At 41.9% G+C, this 26407-nt stretch overlaps 1 protein-coding gene across 3 annotated transcripts in view; it reads right to left on the minus strand.

The window, feature by feature from the left end:
* Positions 1 to 451: 451 nt before the first annotated feature.
* The window catches only part of ADARB1 (adenosine deaminase RNA specific B1), a 91139-nt gene continuing 65183 nt past the window's right edge, over positions 452 to 26407 (minus strand). For 2 of the 3 annotated variants that reach the window (XM_069782245.1, XM_069782246.1), the window contains exons 9-11: positions 16585 to 16766; positions 7498 to 7676; positions 452 to 6747 (exon numbers count right to left, since the gene is read on the minus strand). In XM_069782245.1, the coding sequence (XP_069638346.1) occupies positions 6574 to 6747; positions 7498 to 7676; positions 16585 to 16766 (535 nt within the window). In that variant the 3' untranslated portion in view covers positions 452 to 6573. The remainder of the gene's footprint in view (positions 6748 to 7497; positions 7677 to 16584; positions 16767 to 26407) is intronic. The other variant, XM_069782247.1, reaches the window with a different exon arrangement.

The raw sequence follows: 26407 nt of genomic DNA on the forward strand, positions 1-26407 counted from the left end.
GGCCACGTGTCTACGCTGGAGCTGCAGAGCCGTCGCGTACTTTCTCGCTCTCCCCTCTCCCATGCTCTGGCCAGCAGCGACACCGTGCATCACCCACAGCACCTGGGCAGTGGGTCAGTGTCCCACGGGCAGGGAGGGCAGCTCCCACCTCCAGAGCTTCCCATTTCCAGCTGCAGGCACAGACACACACCCTGGACACTGCTGCTCCCTCTGTGATGCGGTGCCGTGCATTCCCAATCCTGCAATCCCTCCCTCCCTTTCTCTTTGCAAAAGCTGCGATTTCAGAGATCAACTTGGCAGGTTCAGAAATATACCCTCAGCTTACTTCCTCGCTAGCTCTTCAGGATGTAACCAAACCTACCATTTTAATGACATGCATGGTATTTTGTGATGTTTCACTTATTTTTTTGCTGCCACTAGCAACATCACCACACAAAAACAATGATGAAACTTAGCAATGATATAGCTCTTTATATTTTCAAATCTCTGTACAAACATTAATTAAACAAAGCAAGGTAGTATGCAAAACAGTCATTGCTTAGAATAATCGACCGATGGGTTGTGCTTCAGCAGTGACACCGGGATAGAAACAAGTGTGCTGTAAGGAAAGCAACAAACCAGAGGTAAAACGAGGTCTCATATTCAAAGTTGGGATTATGAATGGAGAAAGTGACTGTTGAGGACAGTATCTGAGAGTGTTCTTCAATATCCTTACACCAGGTAGGTAAAGCTAATGTATTCACACTATCACACAGGAAGACTGGGGAAGAATAACTGCTTAATGCAAATAATATACAGCAATATATATATATATGTATAAATACATATTCACACACACATTTGATCTTAAATTTGTTAAAGACATCTCAGCTGAACTACAACAAAAATGATATTGGTATGATAGTGATGAAGATATTAAAAAAGGAAAAAAATATTGCAGTCACCTCGGTTGTGGATCTTTCCCTCCAGAGAACAGAAATTCTTTAAATCGTGACACCTGCCAAGGTCAGCTGCCCTTGGTACTGACAGCAAACACGGCTCTTAATTCCTCTTTTCTGGAATGGCTGAAGAAAACAAAACATAGCTACTCATAAAACTCATTCCTGCACATGCAAATGCTGTTGGCACAACTAACTGCCCGTTTATTAACAGGCAACAGGACAGACCTTTGGCTGCAAAGGTTCTGACAAACACTCTATGTTGACATGATCCAAGGAGAAACTCAGGTCCTATCTGCTCTCCACCAACTCTGACAAGTTCAGGATTTCAGCCACAGCTCAGTTTTTGCAGCCCCCATTGGACTGCATCCTTCCTACCACAACCAGCTCAACAGAAACAATGAAAGAAGAAATTTTATCAGAAGCACCGTCACAGCTTAGGCACGTGATGCTCGTGCATGTACGTAGTGGCCTTCGTTTTTTTCCACCTGGATGTGTTTTAGAGACGCGCATCATCTGCCTGGTGATGAAACACCATGCATCCTGTGGATGTAAATACCCAGGCACAGAGACCCACGCAACTTTCTTCCTTGGGGCTCAACCCAAAATTGTTACAAATACTCCGGACCAGTTGTTTCCATAAAGGAATGGCAGCAAGCCCAATGCACCCTAAAAGCCTCAGATTTACACATAGCTGGGGCCCGCCTGTGCTGGGATGTCTCTGGGAAAGGCCGGGGCTGGGAAGTGCCTGCTGCCGAGCAGACAATTCGTTTGGCCCACACTCCCCGTCTCCTGCCTAAGGGCCTCTCCAGCAGAGAGCAGGAGGGAGCAGAAATCACGTTCCACGTCATCCTTTCTGCTTTAGGAACTAGAGAAAGCAGCAATTTTAATGTCTCTCTCCACCTGCTTCAGTCAGATGCTGACTCAGTCACAGCTGTAGCACGCAGGATGGAGCCAACAGCCGTCTCCACTGAACCCCCAAGCAGGACAGGGACCAAGCCCAGGCCACCGCACCAGGGTGTAGCAGGAACCTGCCCCTGCACCAGCCCCTTCCTGGCCCCAAGCCCAGTGTCCCTTCCAAAATCCACTTTGTGTCCCTTTCAAAACCTGTGCCTCTGTTAGCTCTAGGTAACCCTGGGATAAACGTCAACTCCTCTCCAAGCAGGAGCGCACTAAGAGAAGATGCAATCTTTTAAACTCAACTGAAATCACTTGGTGGTAGAAAAAAAACAACAAACCACAAAGAATAAAAAACACACGGCGATTCTGAGACAGGATAATTATATTTTATACATTTTATTTCTGTGGGTTCTTAGGTTTTAAGTAGCACTAGACATTTCTGTTCTGACTGTATACCTGAATTGCAGCTCTTCTTCCTTGTCAGTAAACTTTGGGAAAATTTTCACAGTGGGCATTTTATGATGATAAAAATGCAAAGAATTCAAAGTGCAGCTTCTCTGCAAGCATAAGCCTCACAAGCATTAAAGCCTAATTTAAGGAATGGCAATAATAATCTTTGCTATTTAGAAAACCATTGCTATTTAAAAAAAAAAAAAAAAAATCTCAATTATGTGGTGACCACAACCAAGCAATTCTTATAATTGATTCTCAGTTCCTGGTTGGTTATTTTTTTAAAAAGACAGCTTGTTTTCAAAAGGCAGCACTACTCTTCCATGAGACACACGCTCTGCTTTGTGCTACCAAGCACTCTGAACCAACAACTTTATTTCATGCACTTTTCACCGAAAGAGCAGGACAAGATTTATTTTTTCCCCTTGGGTCGACGGCACTCTTAGACATCACAGAACTGGACTGATGAAATGCAACAGCAGCTCCGAGATCTTAGACTTCCAGCTGCAAATTATTTTAGATTTAGAGGACATACAGAGTAATAGCACACAAAAATCTTCTACTCCTGAGTTTCCTATGCAGTAACCAGTCATGAAAAGATTTCTCTAAGATGAGGAGAAGATCAAAATTGCCAACTGTACATTCCTAAGTGCACAGAGTCACGATTGCCATCACTAGCTACATGAGGACAAGCAGGGTCTGCAAGCGCGAGAGCTACGTGGACATCCACACCGTTGTGGGAGAACGGTTGCTAACAAGCTCCTACACACGATACGCTTCACACACAAGTGGTAAGAAATAATCTATAGTTATCACCAGGTCCTGAGTACAGCCATAACCAATATTTCAAGTGTTAACCTTTAGGCCCAAATTTTCTTAAAACGATCCTGCAGAACATATATATTTCAAACATTTATATTTAAAATTATCTATTTTACTAACCTACAAACTTTATTATAGCTAGACTGTCATCTGGAGAAAAACACCTTAAATTAGATTTCAAGTATTCATCAACATTGAAGTTGTTACTCTTTAAGTCCTTTGAAGATCCTGAGACAAATACTCATATTCAATCAAAAATAAGGGAAAAAAAAAATTAAATAATTGAAAGAACCAAAGCAGCTCCCAGAGCAGCATTGCAAGTCCCTGTGCAGACCAGCTCCCACCCAGCCAGCCCAGGCTTTTCAGACAAGACTGCTCAGCCTCCCAACCCGCCGCTCCCAACAGAAAGGTCAGCCACAACGTTCAGCAGCTACTGGAAGCTGAGCTGTCTCATCTTTTGCAGTCACTTGAAATTATATACATCACTATCCATTCTTGCTCGGTGATGGTGATTTGTGAGGAACACAGGAGCATCGGCAATCACAACTCTGCCTCCCCACTTTTCCACGTATTAGCTGCACAAAAAGGAACAAGCAAGTGAAGGAAGCCAAGCAGTATTTTATTGACTCCCAGAAGACAGATATGGATTGCATACAACCCTGGAAAACTTCTTACTTTTTAAAATCCCAGAATTATAAACAAGAGAACTCATTCCTCATAAATAACCTGACACCACTCCTTCGTCAAAAGGTTTTGGCAAGGAACATATTTCCTTTACAGTTTAATTTTTTTCGTTCATTCGAACAGCTTAAAAAACTATGTCTATAATAATACTTAAATATATTGCTCATATCTGTGACTTCATAAAAAAAATAGTTTGAGCTAATACTTTCCTAGTCATCAAAAAAATCCAGAGAGACACCAACTTTTGATTGAGCGCTTCAGAAAGATGGGTAGAAATAATTTGCTGGAAATTATCAACAGACTTCATTTATCAATAGACTGAGCCCCTTAAAAATGTGTATTTCATCTAATAGCAGTAATGATCCCAAGAAAATGCACACAGTGTGACCAGCATTCCCTTGATCCTGCAGAAACGTATGCACGTATTCAACTACAGCCACAACAGAATTTCTGCAATGTGAACGAGACAAGGTTGATCTCAAAGGCAGATGGCCGAGCGCTTGCAAAATCTGACCACATACAATTAAATTCCTTTTAGTTTTAGAATAGGTCAGTCTAAGCCCCAGTCAGATGACGACCGCAAAAGCCTTCTCGGGCTTGTAGAGGCCATGGGAGCACTTTTGGTTTTAACAAGAAGTGGATAGGATGGCTTAAGTCGCCAACAAAGCTGAATTAACACAGCCTGTCTATTGCAGCTTGCAACATTTGTTCCTCCGGCGTCTGGAAAAGGCAGTCACCTCTGGAAGCATCACAGGCTCTTCCGAGGGGATCACTAGGCCACAGAATTGCTTGCCTTCCCACAGCAGTGCTCGCTATTATCCACAATACTGCCAAAAATGCATTGTTTGCACCTAAATGCATTACTTCCAAGACACTAACCCAGAAGCTTCAACTAAAGCACAAGTGATTTTCAGGCTTGATCATTTTTTGAAGTTGAAAAGAGGTTCCTACTTGAGCAATAATGAAGCAGCACATCTCCTTGGCATTCAGGATTGGCCAGAAGTGGTTTTACATCAAAGTCTCCAACACCCCAAGTATTCGCTAACCCCCTGGAGATGCTGGGGCTGAGGTACAGTAACTCCAGTTACGGCTTCATGATACACAGGCTTTGGCCATGCAGCTGGGTGAAGGGACCCACGCTCCACTCCACTGCCTCCGCAGATGCGCCGGCACAACTCTGAACTGGATCTCTGACCCAATGTGGGTCTAAAAGCAACACTTGACTTCAAAGCATGGACCAGCCTGCTGATCTGATGTCCCGTGCAGCACAAGCAAGGGGCGGTGGAGCGGAGGGACAGGAACCAACAGCTGGAGCAGTGGTGCACTGATTTGGTTTTGTCAGGCGGACTCCCATGTCACGAAACATCACCTTCATCATTTGCAAAGGGAACACGAAGGATCTCTGAGATGCTCTTCAGAAAGCACAGGTGATAGCTGGATGGGCATAAGCCAAGGGATGTGTTTGGACACACGCCATGTGTGCAGAGAAGTGACACCAGACGTTGTTTCATCCGCTCCCAGACATCATGTACTAAAAAGTGTTTTTAAAAGTGCCTTCTATACACCAGTTAATCAAACTGATCTCACAGTATTTCCCTTCTATCTTACATTTTTACATAAAGCAGAAGTGTCTACACCTTTAGGAAAAACACCTTTCTAAGTAATTGTGAAAGCAAATGAAAGCACGTTTGAGAGAAACTTACCTAATTAGCTTCATGAAGACCATCACACATGTAAAGCCAAAAGTCAATGAAATCTCAGAGACCCAACAACTCGGGTGAAAGCAGATGTAACTCACAGGAAAGAAGTTTTAACAACTTTCTGTCCATACAAGAGCTTTTCACTTCCGAGAAGAGAGCAATTAATACCCAGCAAGTGACTAGTTTTGGCAATTCAGGCTTAGTGCCCTTAAAATGAACAATTTTTTTTTTTGAAGTTGTCATATTACTGTTACAGTTATGATTGTATTGTGATGAGTTCCTGGGATATACAAATCACCTACTTCTAAACAGGTTTCTGCACATTATAGACTAAATTTCTTAACTTACAAATAATTATTTTGCTGTTTCCAGTTTACAATGGTAAAAAAAATGAAGACTTCACAATGTGTGTAAATGGGAGGTAAATGTATTTTTAAAAACAGAATAAAAAGCTGCATGTTAAAAACTGGGTCACAGACTAATAAATACATACATCAAAGACATGAAATTTTCAGCAGCTGGTTTTAAAGAGCAAGGAAGTGGGGAAAAACTAGCTGTCCAGACTCCATTCTGGCTCTGTGGGCTATATGCTAGAAATATCTGCAGTTCAAAAACAAGTTAACAGAGGAGTAGAATCAGCTTTGTCACCTATTTTCTTTAAAAAAAATTAAGCTACTTCCTAAAAGTGTGGTGTAAAACCTAGAGAAACTTTCATTTCTTCATGCATTTGATGACATTGAATTAAAAAAAGAAATTATTTTAACCCAGAAAAAATGAGTCGTTGCATACTGTAAGGACAGCCTTACTGCAAGTTTTCTACAGTAAAAGTATTTCTAGAAATACACCAGAAATTACTTTCCCATAACAAAATATACAACTATGTGTCAGATCATCACTGAGTTTCAGTACTTGGGCAAACCAGAAACAGTTACTATGAAGTTTCAGAAAAACAAAGGGAAAAAACCCAACTCCAAACAGTAAAAAGATGTTTTGATGGCTGCGGAGATGCCAGAAAGCAATGCTGGACACCAGGAATTTCCAGAACAACCCCCCTTCCAAAGTGATGTGCAGTCTGTGAATTAGACCGTGAGAGAAAACTGATCCTGTTCTATGGGCTTCTCCACCCAGGCTCCAAGTCCTGCCTTCAGGAATGCTTTAAACAAACACTCTTTGGCAGTTTGATACTCGGTGGCTCCTTGCTTGGTTTCGTGGTACAGATTAGGCTTGATCTTTGAGCGCAAGCTAGAGGAAAGCTGTGGGGATTAAAGATGAGAAAAGAAGACAGACAAGAAACTGTTAAGCCAAACACCTTGAGAGTGACTGAGTTCTTAAAACAACTATTATTAAAACAAGGTAATGAGCTACTAAACCAAGTGTTCAGGCAAAGGCAGATAAGTACACAGTACTGCTCCTTCCAGCCATCACGGCTCTGTACCCAGCCTCACCGCACCCAGCTGCAATGTTTGCCTCTTGCAAAGCGAGCCCTTCTGCTGCACTGCACCGCGCCATGGCAGAGGCACTTTCTTGGGACTAGTTGCACCCCAGCCAGCCTGCCTTTTGCTTTCTCTGGATTATCAGCTTCCTTCAGTGGAAGAAATCTAGATATTGAAAAGCCACTGTCAGACACTTTCTTGTAGCCTTTCTTTCTAAGAGAGGACTGAGCAAAAGCTCAGTAGGTTAGCTTGTGGTGAAACTGGGATTATCCTTTGAAATAAATTAAAATGAGAAGGCAAGCTCAAAGGAGATAGCACCCTTTGTTTACTTAGCTATAAACCAAGGATTATTAGATCCTTGCATGTGTTTTGGACCTTTCATCATCAAATTAAAGAATAAGCTAAACAAATGCATTGTTCTTTTCCATTACTACATGGAGCAGCAGCTAATGTCAGGCTCAGCTTAAAACAGGCTCAGAAAGTGGCTTCTGAACACAGAAAGCAGGCACGCAGAGATATTTCATTAAGAATTAAGAAGTAGTGGAAATTCTAGCACTCTGGAAGATATACCTTTGCATGAATACGCATCCAGCGGCTGTAAAAAGCATGCTTACAAAGGCGAGATGCACGACCCATTTCATCTTTGCCGGTTGTAGCATTAATAACTTCAAGACCAGTGTCTCCTACTGTCCAGTTCACACTGAAGTTTGGTGCTTTCCCTGGTTGACGGGCTTCTGCATTGCTAATACCTGAAAGAAAAGCGATGTTTAATGACAATAGTAAATACTAAGTCTTGATTTCTGTTTTTACTGGGGAGTAAGCGATACAGCAGAGCTACTGAAATCACATCGCTAAGCAGTCTTACAAGCAGATCTTTTATTCCAAGGACATTATCCTGCAGATTTTTCACCGACTCACGGAGATATTGCCATGCACATCTCATTCTCATCCTGGCTAAAGTGCTCTCTCCTTTTGTCCTTCCTAGCAGGGCAAGTGTGCATCGCTGGAGCCGTGAGAAACCAGCCTCCTCAGCGGAGAGGATCGTGGAGAGGTCTGTGACAAGGGTCTACGGGGACAGTAACATGAGCCTTGCCACATCCATCTCAGCAGGATCTGGCCTGGCTTACAGGGCAAATCAATGAACTCATTATTAACCTGTAAATAATTATGAAGCAGAAAAAAAGTTGCTCTGCTCCTGCACAAGAAACCACTGCTCTCAGAGCCCACTCAGTAGCAGGATGAGCCAAGTGTAGGAAAGAGCAGCTACTGCAAGGTTTTGACAGTTGTAACTCTCCAATCAATTCCCTTTTGCTCTTCTGTTTTAGAAATTTAGGTGCATGTTGCTTATCTCATTTCAAAACAGGTGTGAAACTATGAACCCATGTCATGTTTCAACACACAGTTACAATTCAGCTAACAACTTTGGACTGCAGTCTTATTCAGAGAGGTCGTGATTATTTAGAAGTGCCTACAACGTGCTTTTTCACTTTCCCTTATAAAAACGGAGTTGAGTCAGAGCAGCGGCATGAGATGGCAGGATGCCTTGCAAACCTGTCTACATTTCAGTAGCTGTTGAGCGTGTTTCACTAAAAGCTACCAATCTATTTCCTTCTTCTTACGGACTATGCTGGGGCACGGCATGACCAGCACAGGCAGTGGCATTGATGCTGTGGGCATCCAAGTTAGACAAAGTGAGCCCCATCCTCAGCATCCTCTGCAGAAAGCCCAAACTAGCAGACATTTGAGTCTTTCAGCATAAATCCAGCTGTGCTTCAGCCACTGCCCCACTTTATGGGCCCATTGCTACTTACAGTGCCCAGAAATGGCGAACCACAGGACTCAAGAGAGCACACGGATCATTTTGCTCAGATGTTAAACTGTGTGACACCTCTCAAACACAGCTTCATCTCTACTGCTGGAGAAGCAAAGCCACCAGCAGTCTAACCCAAGTGTGAAGTGAGGCCAGCTGCCTGCCCAATCTGCCCAGGGCAGGATTTATTGCCCCACGGCACCCCAACGCTGCAAAGATGCACTTTATATAATGACTGTAGCACTGTGCTTGAAGATCATGGCAGCCGCTGTCATCCACGTACAACCCCTCTCTTGCACGTGCAGTGGGACGGCGCTCGGCGCCCACAAGCAGCAGCCAGGGCCATGAGTTTGGGTTGTGCGTGCTGTGGAAAAGCTGAGGGGCACACTGATTTTGATCCTGCAGATGTTACAGGGGTGGCAAAACTCTACCTTTCACATGTCTCAGTTGTCTCGCCAGGAGAGAACAAAGGAACAGGTACATTTTTTTCTTTCTAATAAGTAAAGATCTCATTTTTATTCTAACGCAACTCTCACTGAGAACCTATTTCAAATCTGCTCCAAGGTTATGCTAGGCCCTACACTTCATAAAATCTGGTGAATTTGTATAAATTGAACATAAGCATTGCAGCAGGATTCATTTTTTGCTGATATTTGAAATGCAAGCTAATAAACAAAGCTAAGTCAACCTCAGGCACCCAAGCGCAGGACTGGCTTACTTGGCCCAGGTCTCATGGCACCTCTGGGCCCAGCACTGAGAGCATGCAAGACCTGCGAGGTCTGCATGACACAGTGAAATTCAGTTTGCTTACTATAGTCAATTCCTCATTTAATAAATAAACATTTTGAAATATCAATTGTATTAAACTTCCCGAAGCTGTTGTATTTTTAAGCTTGGTTTATGTCAACCTGGTCACTATGACTGAGAGCCAGTAATTGAGTAAGTAAATAATAAAAAATAACCCTGTCGTTCCCCATTTTCTTAAAACATAAGCTGAAAAAATTGAGAATCAGAACAAAAGTTTCCTGAAGAGCTCTTTTCTGATTTCTTTTAGGAGAGATGCATCCAGGAGCTGAAATACAGCAGGATGCCACGGATCTACACCCACGGATCTGTAAATCGGTGAGCAGGGATGTGGGATCCACACACTGACCAAGCCGGGAGGGCAGACAGCAGTCCCTGCTGAGCAGGTTGAGGAAGACCCAGCAAGAACAGGTCTTTATGACAAGATGAGAGTCAAAAAGTCCTCATCACAACTTCTGCAGTCCTTCTGAGTGGCTGGCAATGAACACATGCATCACACCTCCCGAAAACTGGAGCTGATCATGCACAACGCAACTTAGCCTGTGCCACTGAAGTGCAAACACTGCTGCTCCATGACTGTAAAGGGAACTAGGCCTTAAGCCTTATTGTTTCTAAGACTGTTCATATTGGACATATAATTAATGATTAGAGATTGCTTTAGATATGATTAATAGAATGCAAGTGCTTCAAAAACCAATATGCATAAGCTGCTTATTTGTCCTATGTGTAGCCACCACCATGGCTGGCTTAAAACCCAGTCAAGCTGAATCGACAGAAGAAGGATCATACATCTTAGACCTAAGACATGGGAGTGATTAACTTTAGAGCAAGATAAATTAATAGAACAGCCTGAGTGATTTTCAGAAATTCAAAGGTGATCTTTGATGTGTAAGAAGATAAGTGATTGTGGTGACCAAAGACCTGCCTACGACCACTAACTTCAGAAGAACCGCTACAAGAGAATTGATGAGGTAAATTGATGAATGATAACGACATGGGAACCGAGATCAACTGGAAAATTACAAAGACTCTGGACTGAGATAATGGGTGGTAAAAAGGTATATAAGACTGAGAAATTTTTGGAAGCTTGCCATTCACTGCAGTGGTGGCCCAACTCTGAGTTGTTAACAAAGCAAACCTAGAGAAACCCATGACTGAAAATCCTTTAACAATGACTCACACAACACAAGGCTTGCACCTAAACACCTAATAAACTGTAAATTTTGGGCATGCACAAAATGAATCTCAACTCCGAGTCTCCAAAAGCTTACATATTCAGGATGCTTTTGTGAAGCTTATGTGAAACAGACACGTGCTGACAAAACCCTTAATCAAAACCTGGTTTTACCAAAACTGCTGAGGCAAGATGGCTAAGAAATTGCCACCACATGACAAGCAGGTCAGTCATATTTTTTCCTTTGAATAATATCTATACTATTACCTTTGCTTTCATTCCATACACTACTGAACAGATACATGGATCAGATATAGTTTATTGAGTACTGCAAAACACCATTTGCCCCTTGAGCCTGTTCCTGCCCTACCAGCTACTCGTGTTTGAGTGACATCACAAGCACCTGCCCAAGCCAGGTGCCTGCTCCTGCCCTATCAGCTACTGAAGCACCTGTGACATCACAAGCACCCACACAAGCAAATCAAATAAAGATGAGGAAGCTGAACATCCAGTGTGCACTACATTTCCATGGCAATTATACAATTGCATTGCTTTGGTTATTTTTGATGAACTAAATAAATAAATACATAAAACAGACTGAGAATTTCAAATAGACTTAAATAACAACACCCTGTTCAGCTGCTTAATTATCTGCACGAACCCTGGAGAGATGGCAAAGGAGTCCCTGAAGGTGGAACAGGGATAGCACGGACAGGGAATAAAGGTCATCTCAAAAGCAAAGCGTCTGATAACACTTTAGGTGGATCATATCTTCCCCCTCAAAATCTAGACATGAACATAGCACAATAAGCTGAAACTAGTAATGGGAGAGAAAGCTAGGATAGAAAGTAAAGTATTTTATTCTCCCTTTAAAACTGATATAACTAAGCTATTTAGAGAACATCCCTCAGAACTTATTGTTGAATATTACTATAATGGCATATAATAAGCAAAAGCAAAGGTCACAGCTCTTTGTGCCAGTGCTTACATAAATAATAAAGCTTGACAGCTCTTTGATGACAGAGCTCAAAAAAGCTTCATTAAAAAGGAGATAAAGAGCTGAAAAACACCAGTGTGAACAGGATGATAAGGTACCAAAGAAACAGTCCAAAAAAAAAAAAAATCACCAAAGGTTCTGCTGAAGGATTTATTTTTGTTAAATAAAAAATACAAAATGCAAATGTAGACAGCAGTCAGAGGAGTGCTGAGGCATGAACATTTATAGTAACCACTCTTGCTGTGGTGGTTGAAATCTTCTTGTGTACAAAACCCCAATGAATGTATTGCAAAAAGGGTGGCGGGGTTCCCAGGCCAGAGCCCCTTTTCACAGGCAACATGCCAGAGGAGCCATCTCAAATTGAGGTGCCGGTAAGAATAGTTCGAGGATATGTGTACGAAGTAAGCAAACACCAGTTACGGCACCCAGACAATATTCAACTGCATTCAAGGAAACTAAAGATGAGGCAGCAGGACCAGCAGTCATGGTACATAATCCCTCATCAAAAACCACACCAGTTCTCCAGGATGTAAGGTGGCCAATGCAACTCCAATTTTTAAGGAGTTTAGAGGTGCGCCAGGGAACTACCAGTCAATAAACATGACATGTGCACCAGGAAGGCTGCAGGAACTACGATGCTGCCCTACCAGGCACAGATGTAAATACAACAACATTAGGAAAGACCCAGCAAAAAACTGCCTTAGTAACTGAAGACTGGAGGTTGTCAGTGTGACACTAAATCTTAAGAGAGCCCAGGGAGCAGAAGGCCTGTCTGTTCAATGTCTACCTTAAAAACAGATTTAGTGGACACCTGCATGAAGACGGTCTCCTTGGGAAGAGCCAACACAGCTGGAGACCCTCAAGGTCTGTCTAGACCTGGAAAGTGTATGTGTGGGGAAAAAAACAGGTGAATAAGATTGTTGATGATACTAAATTATTTAAGAAGGTAAATAAGAGAAGCAATTTCAAAGAGTAGCAGAAAAAAAGCTCACAACACTGGGTCATTGGGCAATAAAAAGGCAGATGAAATTCTTCACAGATAAATATTAGGTAATACATATGAGCTAAAAACCAAAGGAATTTTGCGTAAGGAGTGCTGGACTTGGAGCTGGATATTAGCATTCAGGAATGAGATTTTAGTGTCTAATATTCAGTTCCACCAAAAAGTCAGGTCAATGATCAACAGTAATCAAAAGAAGCAAAGTGAACATTAGGAATTTTTACCAAAGGATCATGGAACTGAACAGAATATCATGATGCCACCATATAAATCAGTACTGCTGCCTTATCTTGAGTATCAGGTGCTGCTCTGGTCTCACTAGCTCAAAAATGCGATTGTAAAATGGAAGGGATGATCCTTACGTAGAAGGGTCTCCATGCAAGAAACAAGAAAGCAGGCTAAGACTTTTCAGCTTGAAAAAACAGGACTTCTATAGGAATATTGCAGAGGTATAGAAAACTGAGTGCCATGACACAACTGCTTATAGCCTGTATCATACAGAGCACTGAGGAGCATCTAATTAAATTGGCAGAAAGGAAATTCCATTGCACAAATTTTTACATGTCCTACAGCCCTCCTTACTAAAGGAGGCTGCAGATGGTAAGAAGTTTAAACCAGTTAAACCAGTTCAAAAACAAACCCAGGAGTTCATGAATGAAAGATCCATTAAGGATTTCTAAACACAAAGATTCTCAGTACCTGACTCAGGATGTCCCTGATCCACAGATTACTGCTGCAATTCTCAGGAGGTATCTGCAGAGGCTTACTATTTCCTTTTGCTTTTCACTGCCTGACTACCCGTGGAAAAGAGCACTGGGCTGGATGGATTGTACCTTAAGATCTTGGTCTCACCTAAGACAGTTCTTATGCTGGTAACAAGATAGTCAGCAGATGTGACACTGCATGCAAGAACTGAAATAGGAAATACCTGTCAGCAGTACCACGAGGAACAGGTCAAAAGTGGCAGCAATGTAATTTCTGACAATACTCTGGTGAAAGACAGAAAGTTCTAGAGAAACTAAAGCATAAGAAACTATCAACTGACAGGACATAAAACCAAGGAAAACTTTGGTGTATTAATATTATAATCACAGCTAAGAAAAAAGGCATTGTCCACAAAAGCAGACACTACTGAATGGGCTGGGGTCCGGCTGAGTAGCCGCTGCAGACAGGAGAGAAGTTGGGGTCCAGCCTGCCATCTGCTTTGTGGTCATAGCCCCAGCGGATGCCGTTAGCCCAGGTCTTTGGGCATCTGAGCACACCTACCAGCAACAGAAACCGTAAGGACAGATGTCTTGATGAAATTTGGTTCACACTAGCTGCCTCCAGTGAAGAAGAGCTTGTCTTTTATATGTAATGGGCTCTCTTATGTTTAATGACTTCTGCTCTCAAGGATTTTCAAGGGCTGATTCTCTGAATGGAGTATCTGCTGAGCTCTGCCACCCTACTTCCACCCCGGGTGGACTCCTTCATGTTTGTGTCCCACAATGGCTCCAAAAAGAGTCTGTGCAAATTACCCTGCAGACTGGCACTTCGTTATTGGCTGATTTAGACAATCATCCTCAGTCTATTTGATTGAGAAATTGATCTCTTTTCCAATTTTTCTAGAAATCCACAAGATTCAAACCTGTCTTCCCCTCAAGTGAGCTGGCCAGTTCCCAGTGAGAGCTCACACGCCCTCAGTGCTGCAGTGCTAAAGGCATCCTGAAAGGCTGGGTCCTGCAACCAAGGCTTCCAAGAGTCAGCACGGGGAGTGAGTTTTCTACCAACATATGGGTTTCCCACATCCCCTAGCTGAAAACCAGCTACTTTGATATGCACGTACACACTTAACTTGCTGGGAAAAGGACATATAAGTAGAAAATCTCCTATGAGGAAAGAAAGATGATGAAAAGACAATTTTTAGCGGTAGGTAACAATAACTCAGTCTGACTTTGACTTAATGCAATTGTCCATGAAGACATAAAACTTGGTTTGTGAGAGGGGAAAAAACAGTTTTTACAGTACTTTCTCAGCTAAACAGGTGACACAGTGGGGAAAGACAGCTATTTCTCTTTTAGCTCATCCCTCTGGTAAAAATGAGTCACGATCACACAGTTGTGTGTGTGGTACCAGGAGGAACATAGAATTGAGACAGGTATTTCTGTGGTGCTTATTCCAGGTAAGAATACACTGTAAAATGTGTGAACCAAAGAGCAGATGGGTAGCTACACAAATGCCCCAGATGAATCCAACAGCATGCGTCAGAAAACTAACTTTCAAGATTGAACCAGCAGAAGAAAATCCATCAACACAATTCTCCACCCAGTCTCCCAAACAAGCTTCCTATACATTTTTGAGACGTGTATTTCCATGAAAACTCAACAGCTGAGAATATTTCTGAACTCTCTACTGCTCAGCAAGTCCCATCTGAACTGTTTAAGCAGATGGTGCTATTTCATGGCAAATAGATTATATCAATATTGCAGAAAGATGATTTTTAAGAAGACAAGGTACTGCTATGTGTTGTGAAAAGGATAACAAAAACTCCTGCCACCCCACCCCAAACCTGCTGTCTTGAAGAATTGATAAAAATTCCCCCAAATCAGGCAGAAACAGTCCATACATCAGCTACTATGCCCATACAACAATTAAATATTTGGTACTGTGAGTGTTGTAACTGTTAGTTACTTGCTAATAGAAGGAGAAATACGTTCCTTAACATTTTAATACATCCTAGTTCAGGGAATCCTTATTAATGACTTTTCTTATCTAAAGAAATGCTGGTTGTTTAATATGCTCTTTTTCCCACTCCCTCCCTAAATCTATTTTAAAAATTCATGTCCAGCTTTAAGCATGCTTTAAAATACTGAGCTTTTTTCCCTCTGGAAAATAAACAGACACATGCCAAAAGCCAAGCTGTACAGAACAAAGCAATGCACACAACAAGAGGGAGGATAAGAGATTTCAGTTTTAAAGCTTTCACATCATTACTGTAACTAGCAGTTTTAGAATTTAAGACACTTCAGAACTTTCCTTTGAAAGTCACAGCTCAATTAGAAGTTACGACATGTTAATTCAAATACTGCCATTCCTCTTAGCCCCTTAGACCCTAGGATCAGCGCAAAGCCAAAGAACAGTACTTAAATGTTCAACAGCAGCTGCAAAAGACAACCGCTAACTGCACCGTTTGGGGCTTGCCATATTGCTGTCTGTCAGATATATTTAATACTCTATTAAAAATATTCCCAAAGAATGTGCCATCGGACTCTGAATGCAGCATTTGTGCATTAACCTACAAAGTGGAAATTAAAATATTATGATTATTGGGTCATGCAAACAAGTTGGGTGCCATGCTAGTTAAAGCTAATGCTGCATCCAACAGAAATTGATGATAAAAAGAAAATACAACCAATGGCAGCTGAGATGTTCTCTCCATCCATTTTTATTTGGTTATTGATCTAGAATTTGTGAACCAAATGTGTCTATCTTGGCATACTGATTAATGACGTGGCCGTTCAACAAATATCTGCAATGGCAAAAGAAGTGACAGTAAGAGCTAACACACTATTTCATGGGTGGGAAGAGGTTTCACTAAGACGGGGCCTTCAACTTGCCTCACATACTCCTAGGGCATGCTCCAGACAGCAATTATGTGAAACCACATCCAAAGGTTCATACCCCAGTTCTTTCCACCTTTTAACTCACAAAGGGTCCTTGCTATGGTATTTCTGACCGAGTATCTATATTAGGTTCAGACCATAACTTCTCTGTTGTAACCAGAAAGCAGTTTACTCACAGTACATAATTTGCAAGGTTTTGAGAACTGCAAAATCACATTGCTACTGGAACAGACTTAGTTACCGGCACGGCCTTCTCCATTAGATACTTGCCACTAAGTAAAGGTCTGTTGAGTGTATAAAGAGGTGGTAGATCTTCTATCTCTGCTATCCTCTGGTATACGGCTCTGGATAGATGATCCCCATGATATAAACTCCCCAAGATGATGCTAGAGAAGTAAATTGGCTCCACAAAGAGGCTAAGTAAGGCTCCTTGAATACCCAATACGTTCCACCTAAGAGGGAGGGAAAAACAAAACAAAAAAAAAACAAAAAAAACACTTTCTTTTTAATGGAACAAGTAACATCTGCCGGACATAATAGCAGTCAATCACAATGGACCAGACTTTCAACCCTTCCTCTTGACCAGCACATGACTATGGTAGCATAGCTGTGAGACCTGCCAGAATTTCATAGATCAGCTTATGGGGACGCTCAATGAAATCGTGCGTAAGATGACCTATAGCGACAGGTCTACTGTCAGCATCCACTTCAGAAACAGACTCCATACCTTTACTTCCCCACTAACGTGTCTGATGACGCATTTTCCAGCACCCTAATGCCAGAGATGGACAGGGTCGTTCAATCGGAGAAAGCCAAACTGAGATCCTCAGTCAGAAACAGTAGTTGATGCCTCCAAAAGACACCTGGCAGTGGGCAAACCATCCTTCCCAGAACACAAGGATTGTGTCTGCAAGACCGCATCACCTCATCATCATAAGGGAAAGTTCGTCCTTGACACCCTAGCCAAACTGTCCACATCCCGCTGCCAGAAAGAACATACGTAGTTGCTTTCAATATCTACAGGCAGGGAGAAAACTGAATCTGAAAACTGAAAATATGCGGAGTGCATACACTCTTTGCTCACTTTAGCTCCTTCATAGACTAACCGTACGTAAATCCCTGCCTGCACCACTGTGACCTACACTGGATCAGGTCCAGTGGCAGGGATATAGCATGCATGGGAGCGAAATACTGAAGTTTTTTTGTAGCTGTGCTCATTTGATCAAGTTTTGGCTCTCAATCTGTTTGTACCAGTCATACAAAGTACTTTTTAAAACCTCAAAGTCTCCTGCAGAGTATTTTCACTGTCCTTGTCTCTGAGGTATACTTGCAAATGGCTTGGCACTATTAAAACAGCATACTTGAGTACAACTGCAACACCCAGACACAAGCAGCAGGAAAGTTTCTTTTGGTGCTTGAATAAAACAGATGAGCACAATGGAAGCTCTCGTGCTCATATAGAATGGTTGTCCTTATTAAAAGGCCCATCCTAAACCGGGTTGCAAGGTTCCCCAAGGAAAACAGGGAACTCAGGTGTTGCTAACAGTGTTTCTTGCTGCTTGTGCTGGGATGGCATGTCTACACAGCATCGTCAGCTCAGGCTAGAAACTATATAGCACAACTGCTTCACTACTGCAAAAACTGAACTACACATGTTGCCTACAAGACTTGCAAAATGTTAAAAAAAAAAAAAGGGGGGTAAAACAAAAATTGCAATCCAAGGAAACAATTTCTTTGCATATCTTTACTGAGGATGAAAATGAAGGCAATGTACATTAGCTTACTCACCTGTCATTAAAAAAGCTGGCCCTAATGAATGAGTAAAAATACTGTGCTAATAAAAAATAAGGTGTATTTTACACTGAATAAAGGCATATTTTGTATAACACTGAAAATGCAATTGGCAACCAAACATCACAGTAAGGATATAAAGTGAAAATTATTGCTTTCCAGGGCCAAAATGCCTTTCTAAGGACCTTACCATGACTAGAATTTTATAAGCACAGAAGTATTTCAAGTGCCAAATAAATAAAATAGTATTTTCTTGTTATTTGCAGTATTACCTACATCAAGCAGAGACAAGCATATGGACTGTTACAGACACAGATAACATTATGGAAAAAACATCTGGAAAGAATTCAAGACTAAGCATTGCAAACTGGGGTCTTAGAGTTGTATCTGAAGCTTGCAGACACACAAACCGAGCTTCCTTCAGTGAGGCACATCATGTTTTACTTTTCATGAACAGTACTTGTGTGACAGATGGACATTTTAAAAAAGGCCAAAGCATTCCTCTGGCAAGCCCTAGCTCCCTAAATAAAACCTTTGCCAGACCCTTTTCCTTGCTTCAGTCTTCAGTATTTCCAGAGCTTGTGTTTTGCTGCTTCCTCGCACACTTGGTGACCTTCTCTGGCACAGAAAATAGAAGCTGAAGTTTGTCTTGCTAAACTTCTTTTGATTAAAAGAGGAGGAGGACAACGAGGAGGAGTGTGGACACCTGAACAAGTTTCTGCAAGGTGAACTGTATGAACTGGTATTACAAAAGCTACACTGTGACTGTCCACATGCCTGCTGTTTTACTGGGGTGTGCTGCATCCCATTTACCACTGCGGGAAGTGCTCACGAGTGCTGGATTTGGAGCAGCTGGTTTGCTGCAGAGACAAGGTTTGCAGAAACTATTCATACAATCAAAGCCTCAAGCTCTTAATATTGATTAGGCAGGGTTGGATGGTGGTTAGGTTTATAAAACTAGCTTTAAATTTCAATTGTTATAATAAAAGAGCATATACTTATCTATAAAAACATATACTTGTATCAGAAACTGGCAGTAACGCAGAGATAAACACGAAACCCAAATGAAGTTCTGCAGATTGTAACAGAGTCAAAAGGAAGGATAGCACAGAGACTTTCTTGTTCCTTTCCTATACTGTACTTCTTTCTGTCAAACAGTAATTTCTCACTTCCATTAGCACGTACACTAAAAACCACTTTTATAGATACAAACTGAGAAGAAGCTACACCAGTACCACGCATCAGTTTTTGAAAAGCCACAGGCATTGCCTCCTGAAATGGTAAAACTGCCTCGTCCTTCCAGTTTACAAGCACGAATTGTCAGAATGCATGCCAACAAATGCTGTCAATCTAGTACTAGAGTTTACTGAAACCACAACTTGTTTTGAAGTTAATGGGCCAAATTCTGTATTTCCCTACAAACCATGAAGGGCAGAGCAGAAAGAGCAAAATTTATTACAGAAAACTTTATTAAAGTCAGTGTTGCCTTTCCAGTGAAACAAATAAGTAAAGGATTTTTCCTTCACATTAAAAATAGTATCAGAAAAGGGTTAAGTAACTGAAGCAACTTAAATCTAGCTTAAAAACTCAAACCTTCCAAGGTTCAGATGTAGTTTATAACATAGAAATGAACCTTTCCAGCACAACGCCACACTGCAGTAAAGCGGACATAGTCCCTGGCTGCAGCAGAGTACTCATTTAGGAGCATTTGGTGGCTCAAGAAAGTGGTAACGGCAGACAACTCTCCCATCACTAATTCAGCAGTTTAAATCTCTCCTGCACTGGCCATGGGCAAAAATGCAGAGCTCCCACGTACAATGACCTGGTCTCAGGTCCAGTCTTACTGGGCAGGTCACAGAGCAGACTGGACCCACGCAGTACCTTTTCTCACCATTAAAGCAGGAAAATGGCACCATGTTTGCAACAGCCAAAAGCACTAAAGCACGAGTGTAAGCAGAATACAGGAATGCTACATCATGTCAATGGCGATACTGAAATGCCTAAAGTAAGGTGCATAGACAAGAGATTTGCTGAAGGGGAAGAACACCTCAGCAGGCAGGGAGACATCTGCCAACATAAAACTTCTCATTGGAAAAACCCGAGACGCTTGTCTTAGCTGACCATAAAACCAATGCCTCTTATGACAGTATTTTACATATTCTGAGTGTTCTGGTTTTACACTTCTACAAGAATTTTCTTTAACAACCTTTAAAAAACTTCAAAGTAAAACTGACATTTAAAATACAAGCTTTTATATTGACATAAAACATGAGCCACAGGATTTAGGTGCAGACTGCCAAAACTTACATACAGGTGCCTTGATTTGAGCTGGGGATCTAGATCTCATTACAGTTAATGGTGATTTACTCAGCAGCCAAGTACAACCATGGTTGTTGTTGATGGAGAACTGTTCACCGCAAGTCAGCCATCTAATGCCAGGAAAGCTGGGATACCTGGTGCGGATGGGGATACCTGCAGCTGAACACCAGCCGTGTGTTCAGCAGCGTGCAATACTCTTTCAGCTTCAACTCTGCAGTTCTGCAAGCCATGCACAGTGCAAGGAAAGGCAACCTGATGTGATGCCAGAAAGCTCAAACAAAGGCGTATTTAGTCATCCTGAACTGGCTTTTTGCTTCTGAGCTGCCTTTTGTGAGACAGAAGATCATTCAGAGTCACCAAGCCATTCGGTTCACTCTCTACCAGGGGGTTACTGCGGTGATGTTTAAGCCTTACCATGTTTGACAAGGCAACAAAATTTCTCTAGCTCTTCTAGCAATAATTAGAAAAGTACCTAAGCATGAGAAGGGAAACAAAAGCTGCAAACCAAAACCACAGCTCTCCTTTTTCCTCAGGCAGGCCAGCCAACACACCGCAATAGCCCTTACTAGCACCTGGATTAGGAGGTTCCGTTTTCCCAACACTACATGTTATGAGCTACTGCTGCTTTTCTGGGACAAGGAAAAAGAAATGGTAACTTTATCTGACTATCTGGCACTGAGCAGCTCCAAATAGTTAAAAAAACATGAGGAGGATGACAGTCAAAGGATGCTGTAATCTGCTGCTGCTATGAAGTGTGAAGTTGCACCCCATTATTTCCCCAGCGCCAAGCCGGACGGAAGAGGACTCTGCCTATCACCACCTTGATCCTCCTCAGCCTGCTAATTTTCTTGCTTCTATGGCTGTCCATAAAGTCAGATCAGTGACACAATTCAAGTTTTTTTAAAACAAAACCCCCAAAACCCAGCCTTGTATTTTGTAGAGGCAGTTTCTCTATTCCAGTTTACAGCACAGCTCCACAAACAACTGTGCGACCATAGCCGAGAGGAAGGGAGATGCAGTGTGCAGGAGGGATGCAGCACCCGGGCGTGGGTGCTGAGTCTTCTAAAACACCTTCTCCATCAGAGAATACACTACCGGAAGCATGCTCCCAAACCCAGCTGAAAGTTATCTTGCTTTTAGAAAGGAAACAGGCACAAATGATGCCTTCTCCTGCAGATAATCTTATTGATGTCAGCGGGGCCACTTTGCTGAGCAAAATGATGCAAGATGGAGCAAACTATGTGAGGAGCAACAAATCACATCTGGTCTGACCAACGTGTAACATGTATCCTTTTAGTAACGTCTTACTGTTCCTCTTTAAACTCCTTATTATTTCATATATTCATATATTCAGTGTTTGCTATGAGGAAGAAATAATGCATAATTACATACAGCTCTCTTATTTGGTAACAGGTTTATTTATTTGTTGAGAAATTTCCATCGAAGTTGTACCAGCAGATCATCTTTTTTGATGCAGTCTTTCTGATACAAAAATTGCTTTTCATTGAGTATTTTTGTTTAGCATGAAAAATTCAGCCATCTGAAAAAATTCAGCCATCTGAAAAATTTCAGGTGTGAACCAAAAACTACTTCAGTTTAGAAACACTGCTGAGATGTCTCCCTGGGAGTATATCTTGGGGTGCCTTGTACCCCCACTTTGCTCTACAGTTCACAGTTCTCCATGCACGTTTAGCTACAGTGAGACCAAAAGACCAAATTTGCCCCATCACCAAGATTTTGCTACATCCTCTATGTCATCTATGAAGCAATCTTGTGCTTGAGCATCCAGGGAAATGCTCTTTCAAACCACTACATCTCACCACCTTTACAGACTAGACCCCAACGATGGCCTTTGCAGATCTGTGCACATGAATTGTGTTCTGCTCCTGACTATTTATACAGAGGATACTCTCTGTGTAGTGTCCTCACCTGAGGTTTTATAGACGAGCACTGCATTGAGGAAATCTGAATTTTACAAATTTATCATACTCACTGTTTTCCTTATTCTATATTCACCACTTAGATCCTATTGATAACAGCCTGGAGGATGGATGCACTTTCTCAACCTTTCTGCTGTTGTCAATCACACTACATTAAAAAAAGAGGGCAGAGAAACCAGAGGCCAACACCAAATCGAGAGGAGTCCTCTCTTCCTCGCTGTGTTGTCACATTTCTGCTTTAGCCTACCATGTGGTCAGAGGCAAGGGTATCTACAGTGGATTCCTAAAAGGCCTATTGGTTTCTTCATTACATACAGCTGATTTCACAACTCTTGATACATGAAAAAGTAAGTAAAATTTAACTCTGCAGCAACACCCTCACAGAGTGTGCTAGTGCACCTCTTGCAAAAAAACCCAGATTGAAAATACATGCTTCAGGTAAAAAACTCTCCTCTGAACTTTCCAAACCCAAACTGCATAGAAATTCTGTTATTTGCACTATTTTAGAGAAAACACAGAAATGAGGGGAGGCTAACAGCAGTAAGAAATAAAGCTTGATGTTAATATCAAATGTCTTACTATCACTCTCAATAATTTTTAGGCAGACAGCAGTATGGAGGAGATGAGTCACTACGCATTGCATTTGCAATGGTGTGCACACGGAACTGGTGTCAGAATTCATCACAGGAAAATGAATAGTCTCCTGCAACTACCAAAATGAGAGTCTACTGTTGAAAAAATGAAGTTATATTTATGATAGACTGAAGAACCTGACAAAAACAAGTGTTTACAATTCTAAGTGCTGCTCTTACCAATATAATTTATAAACAGCAATGACTATGAACAAAGGAAAATTATTTAGTAGGCATTTTGTTTATGACAAACTTTTACTTGCAACTGGTGGCAAGGGAGAGAAGGTGTCAATGTGTGAGAAGATGTCAGACTATCCCCAGAAAGCATTTTGCTCCTCACATGCATCTCCTGCCCTCGTCCGTGGCAGAAGCGCACAGCTCAGACAACACTTGTCTCGGGGAGTAATCCCAAAGGCAGGTTTGGCTTACCGTGACACCAACAAGATTTCAAGGCCTTTTGAATTGCAATGCAAACCAAGAGCTTCCCACGACCACTGTGCATCCAAGATGTGGGACAACTTGCTCCTTACCATGAAGACGCTGGAAGCCACAGACCCAGGGGCTCCCGCTAGCTCTGAACAGAAGGCGCTTGTGTTTGCAGTAGCTGCGCCCGTGGGTTTTCCTGCACGTTTCTGGTTTCCAAAACTGCTGTGACCAGCCTGCCAAGTTTGAGGCCAGCAGCATCCTCAGGGATGCTTGCAGAGCCCTGCGGTGGCCTTCACCTCTGTAGACCAGTGACAAGCGTTTGTCTGTCTGTGTAATCACGTTCACTGTGGTTCTTCATTCATGTGCAGGGACTCTTTTGCTGCTCAACTTCAACTCAGACCCACGCTCGGCAGGTCACGATCTGTTTGCTGTGGACACCCGTCTAGCTGGGCTTTACTCTCATCACCTGGCAGAATGACCAGGCAGAGCTGACTTCATTCTCTAACTGCAATCTGGTTTCTTTTCTGATTTTAAATCCAATTTCTCCTTGTTTCTGTAAGATATTAACGGAATCTCTATGACCAGCCCATGCCTTTCATGAGCCACAGCACAAACAGGCAGCAACATCTTTACATGGAGTGGAGTCAGAGCTTCTTTTATATGAAGTAGCTCAGTCAGCGGCCCACACAATAAATCAGTTAAGTGCAAGAAGTTCATGGTCTTTGACAGTAGCACTTCTTGCAAACATCTTTTTCTTTATCCTGAGGTCAGATTTGCAATTACAGATGAGAGAATCTGTTTTCCCTTGTAGCTGTACCTAGGTTGGCAGCCACACAGCTCTGACTTGTCCTAGCTTTTCTGGTGTTGCCTGGATTTGCTGCACACCAGTGAGCCTGAGTCAAGACTCAGGTCACTGGTTTGAGAGGATACATGGTGCTACATCTGGTTATTTAGATGCTACACCTTGGGTAGTGGTTTCCTACCACTTTCCCCCAGGTTTTTTACCTAGGTGTCACACAGCCACCACGTACCTAAGTGAATACCTTCACATCAGCCACTGTCACTTGAGTTAAGAACTGGCGAGGAGAACTGCTTTTTATTGCTGTTCAGAAATCACACTGGCTCCGTTGTGGAGCTTGCCACTTAGAAATAATTCTCAAACTCAAAGACGGATGGGTATGGACATAGCTGCAGAACATGCAGGCTTTTGTAAGCATGCGTAGGATTTTAAGATGTGTTTGTGCAACTTCATCAGTCCCCAAAAACTAGGTGGTAGGGTCAAGAAGACAAAGCCACTGGGGAAATAAACACAAAGATTGTGACAAACTTCCGTTCGGATTTCCCACTCTGAATAAGCACAGAACAAGGCCAGTGCACAGGCACATAATGTTCTTTCACACAAAAGATTATCAGAAAGAATATTTTCCCTTCTTTAGAATAGAAAAGCACCAATTACTTTCCCTTTAGCAACTCGTCCTAATGTTAAAGCTCTTCTCAATTCCTACAACCTTCCTACCAATGAAACGGGGTGAAAAAAATTTTGCTCTTCTCAGCAAGACATTATCCACAACTGGAATGTGTCATGAGAATTTAAGTAATTATTTGAAGCCAAAAAACTTAAAATGAATGTGGGCAGAAAAACACATCAAAAGGAAAATGACAAAAATAGACATTATAAAGTACTATGAACAAAGTTAGGATACATTTAAAACAAATGCATGTATATTAATGTCCCAAAACAGTTACTCTGGTCACAGAAACCACCCTAACACCATAATGCATTGCCACCAGGCACTAACATGCTAGGATAATGCTGTTCTAATTCTGCTGACCCAGATGGGATTACACTCATGGCCTTTCCATGCTTCACACAATTTTTCTTGGATGTTCCTACCAGGCTCAGGAGGGTGCTAGACAGCACACTGCAACAAAGTGCTCAGGGGCTGGAAATAATGGTTTGGATTATACATATAATCCACACAGATGAGGCTGTTCAGCTACAAGGAGTTTTCCTGCTTGTGCAATCCTGCACCCCAAATTTATCCACATCTTTTCCAGGCTGGGACTGTGAACCTTTGGGAAAGCTCAGTGGAAATTCACAGGGCTCAGGCATACTGGAGGACTGACTGCTGGACACTACAAAGCAATGCATTCTTTCAAATGTAAATGGAGAAAACATGGTCATAAGTGTCAGGGAAATGTAAAAAAAAAAAAAAAACCACAAAAAAACCAGAAAAGAAAAGAAAAAAAAATATGAAAATTGGGGCCTCCTTACCCGTCATACAGTCTTTGTTCTGTGTCAAGGGGTTCTATTTGCTTCCTTCACTGGCACAAACAAAATTATTCCCATTAGCCCCAAGGAGAGGTGACAGCTAGCTATGCAAGCGAGAGATGGATTCTGTTCTGCATCACACAAAATCAACAAAATAGTCAAATGTGTTCTAACTCAACAACTGTCTTCATTTTGTTTATTTGCACTAACAGCAATGATGATGTGATAAAAGAAGTCAAATGAATGTGGCACAACTACCATGTCGGGTGGTTGGGAGAAGTCCCTGGCATGAAGCTGGGGTGACTTCTATAATTTGGTGAATTTTACTGAAAATATTATAAAAGAAACTGAAATGTCATTTTTGTAGAATTACCTTTCACCAACCCAGTGTCCTAGCTTCTGAAAGGCCCTATCCATTTATGTTAGGGGGATTTAAACTGAAGCAAAACCTCTTCCTTCAGTAGAGATGCTGATTACTTGAGACAAGACTAGAGGAACAAAGCGATTACATAACCTTCTTCCTGTGTTTTTGATTTGGCATACGCAGTTCACAAGAATAGTTCCAATTTAATACACTTAATAAATTTTGAATCAGGCTAACTGTGATTTGACAAAACAGTAGAGCTATTTTAATTAAAAAATAACTAAAATATCATCAGCTGAAAAACTTGGCATTTCTCATCTATTTTGCAAGAACACAGAGGCTGCAAACA

The sequence above is a fragment of the Haliaeetus albicilla genome, chromosome 4, assembly GCF_947461875.1.
Source record: "Haliaeetus albicilla chromosome 4, bHalAlb1.1, whole genome shotgun sequence".
NCBI lineage: Eukaryota > Metazoa > Chordata > Aves > Accipitriformes > Accipitridae > Haliaeetus > Haliaeetus albicilla.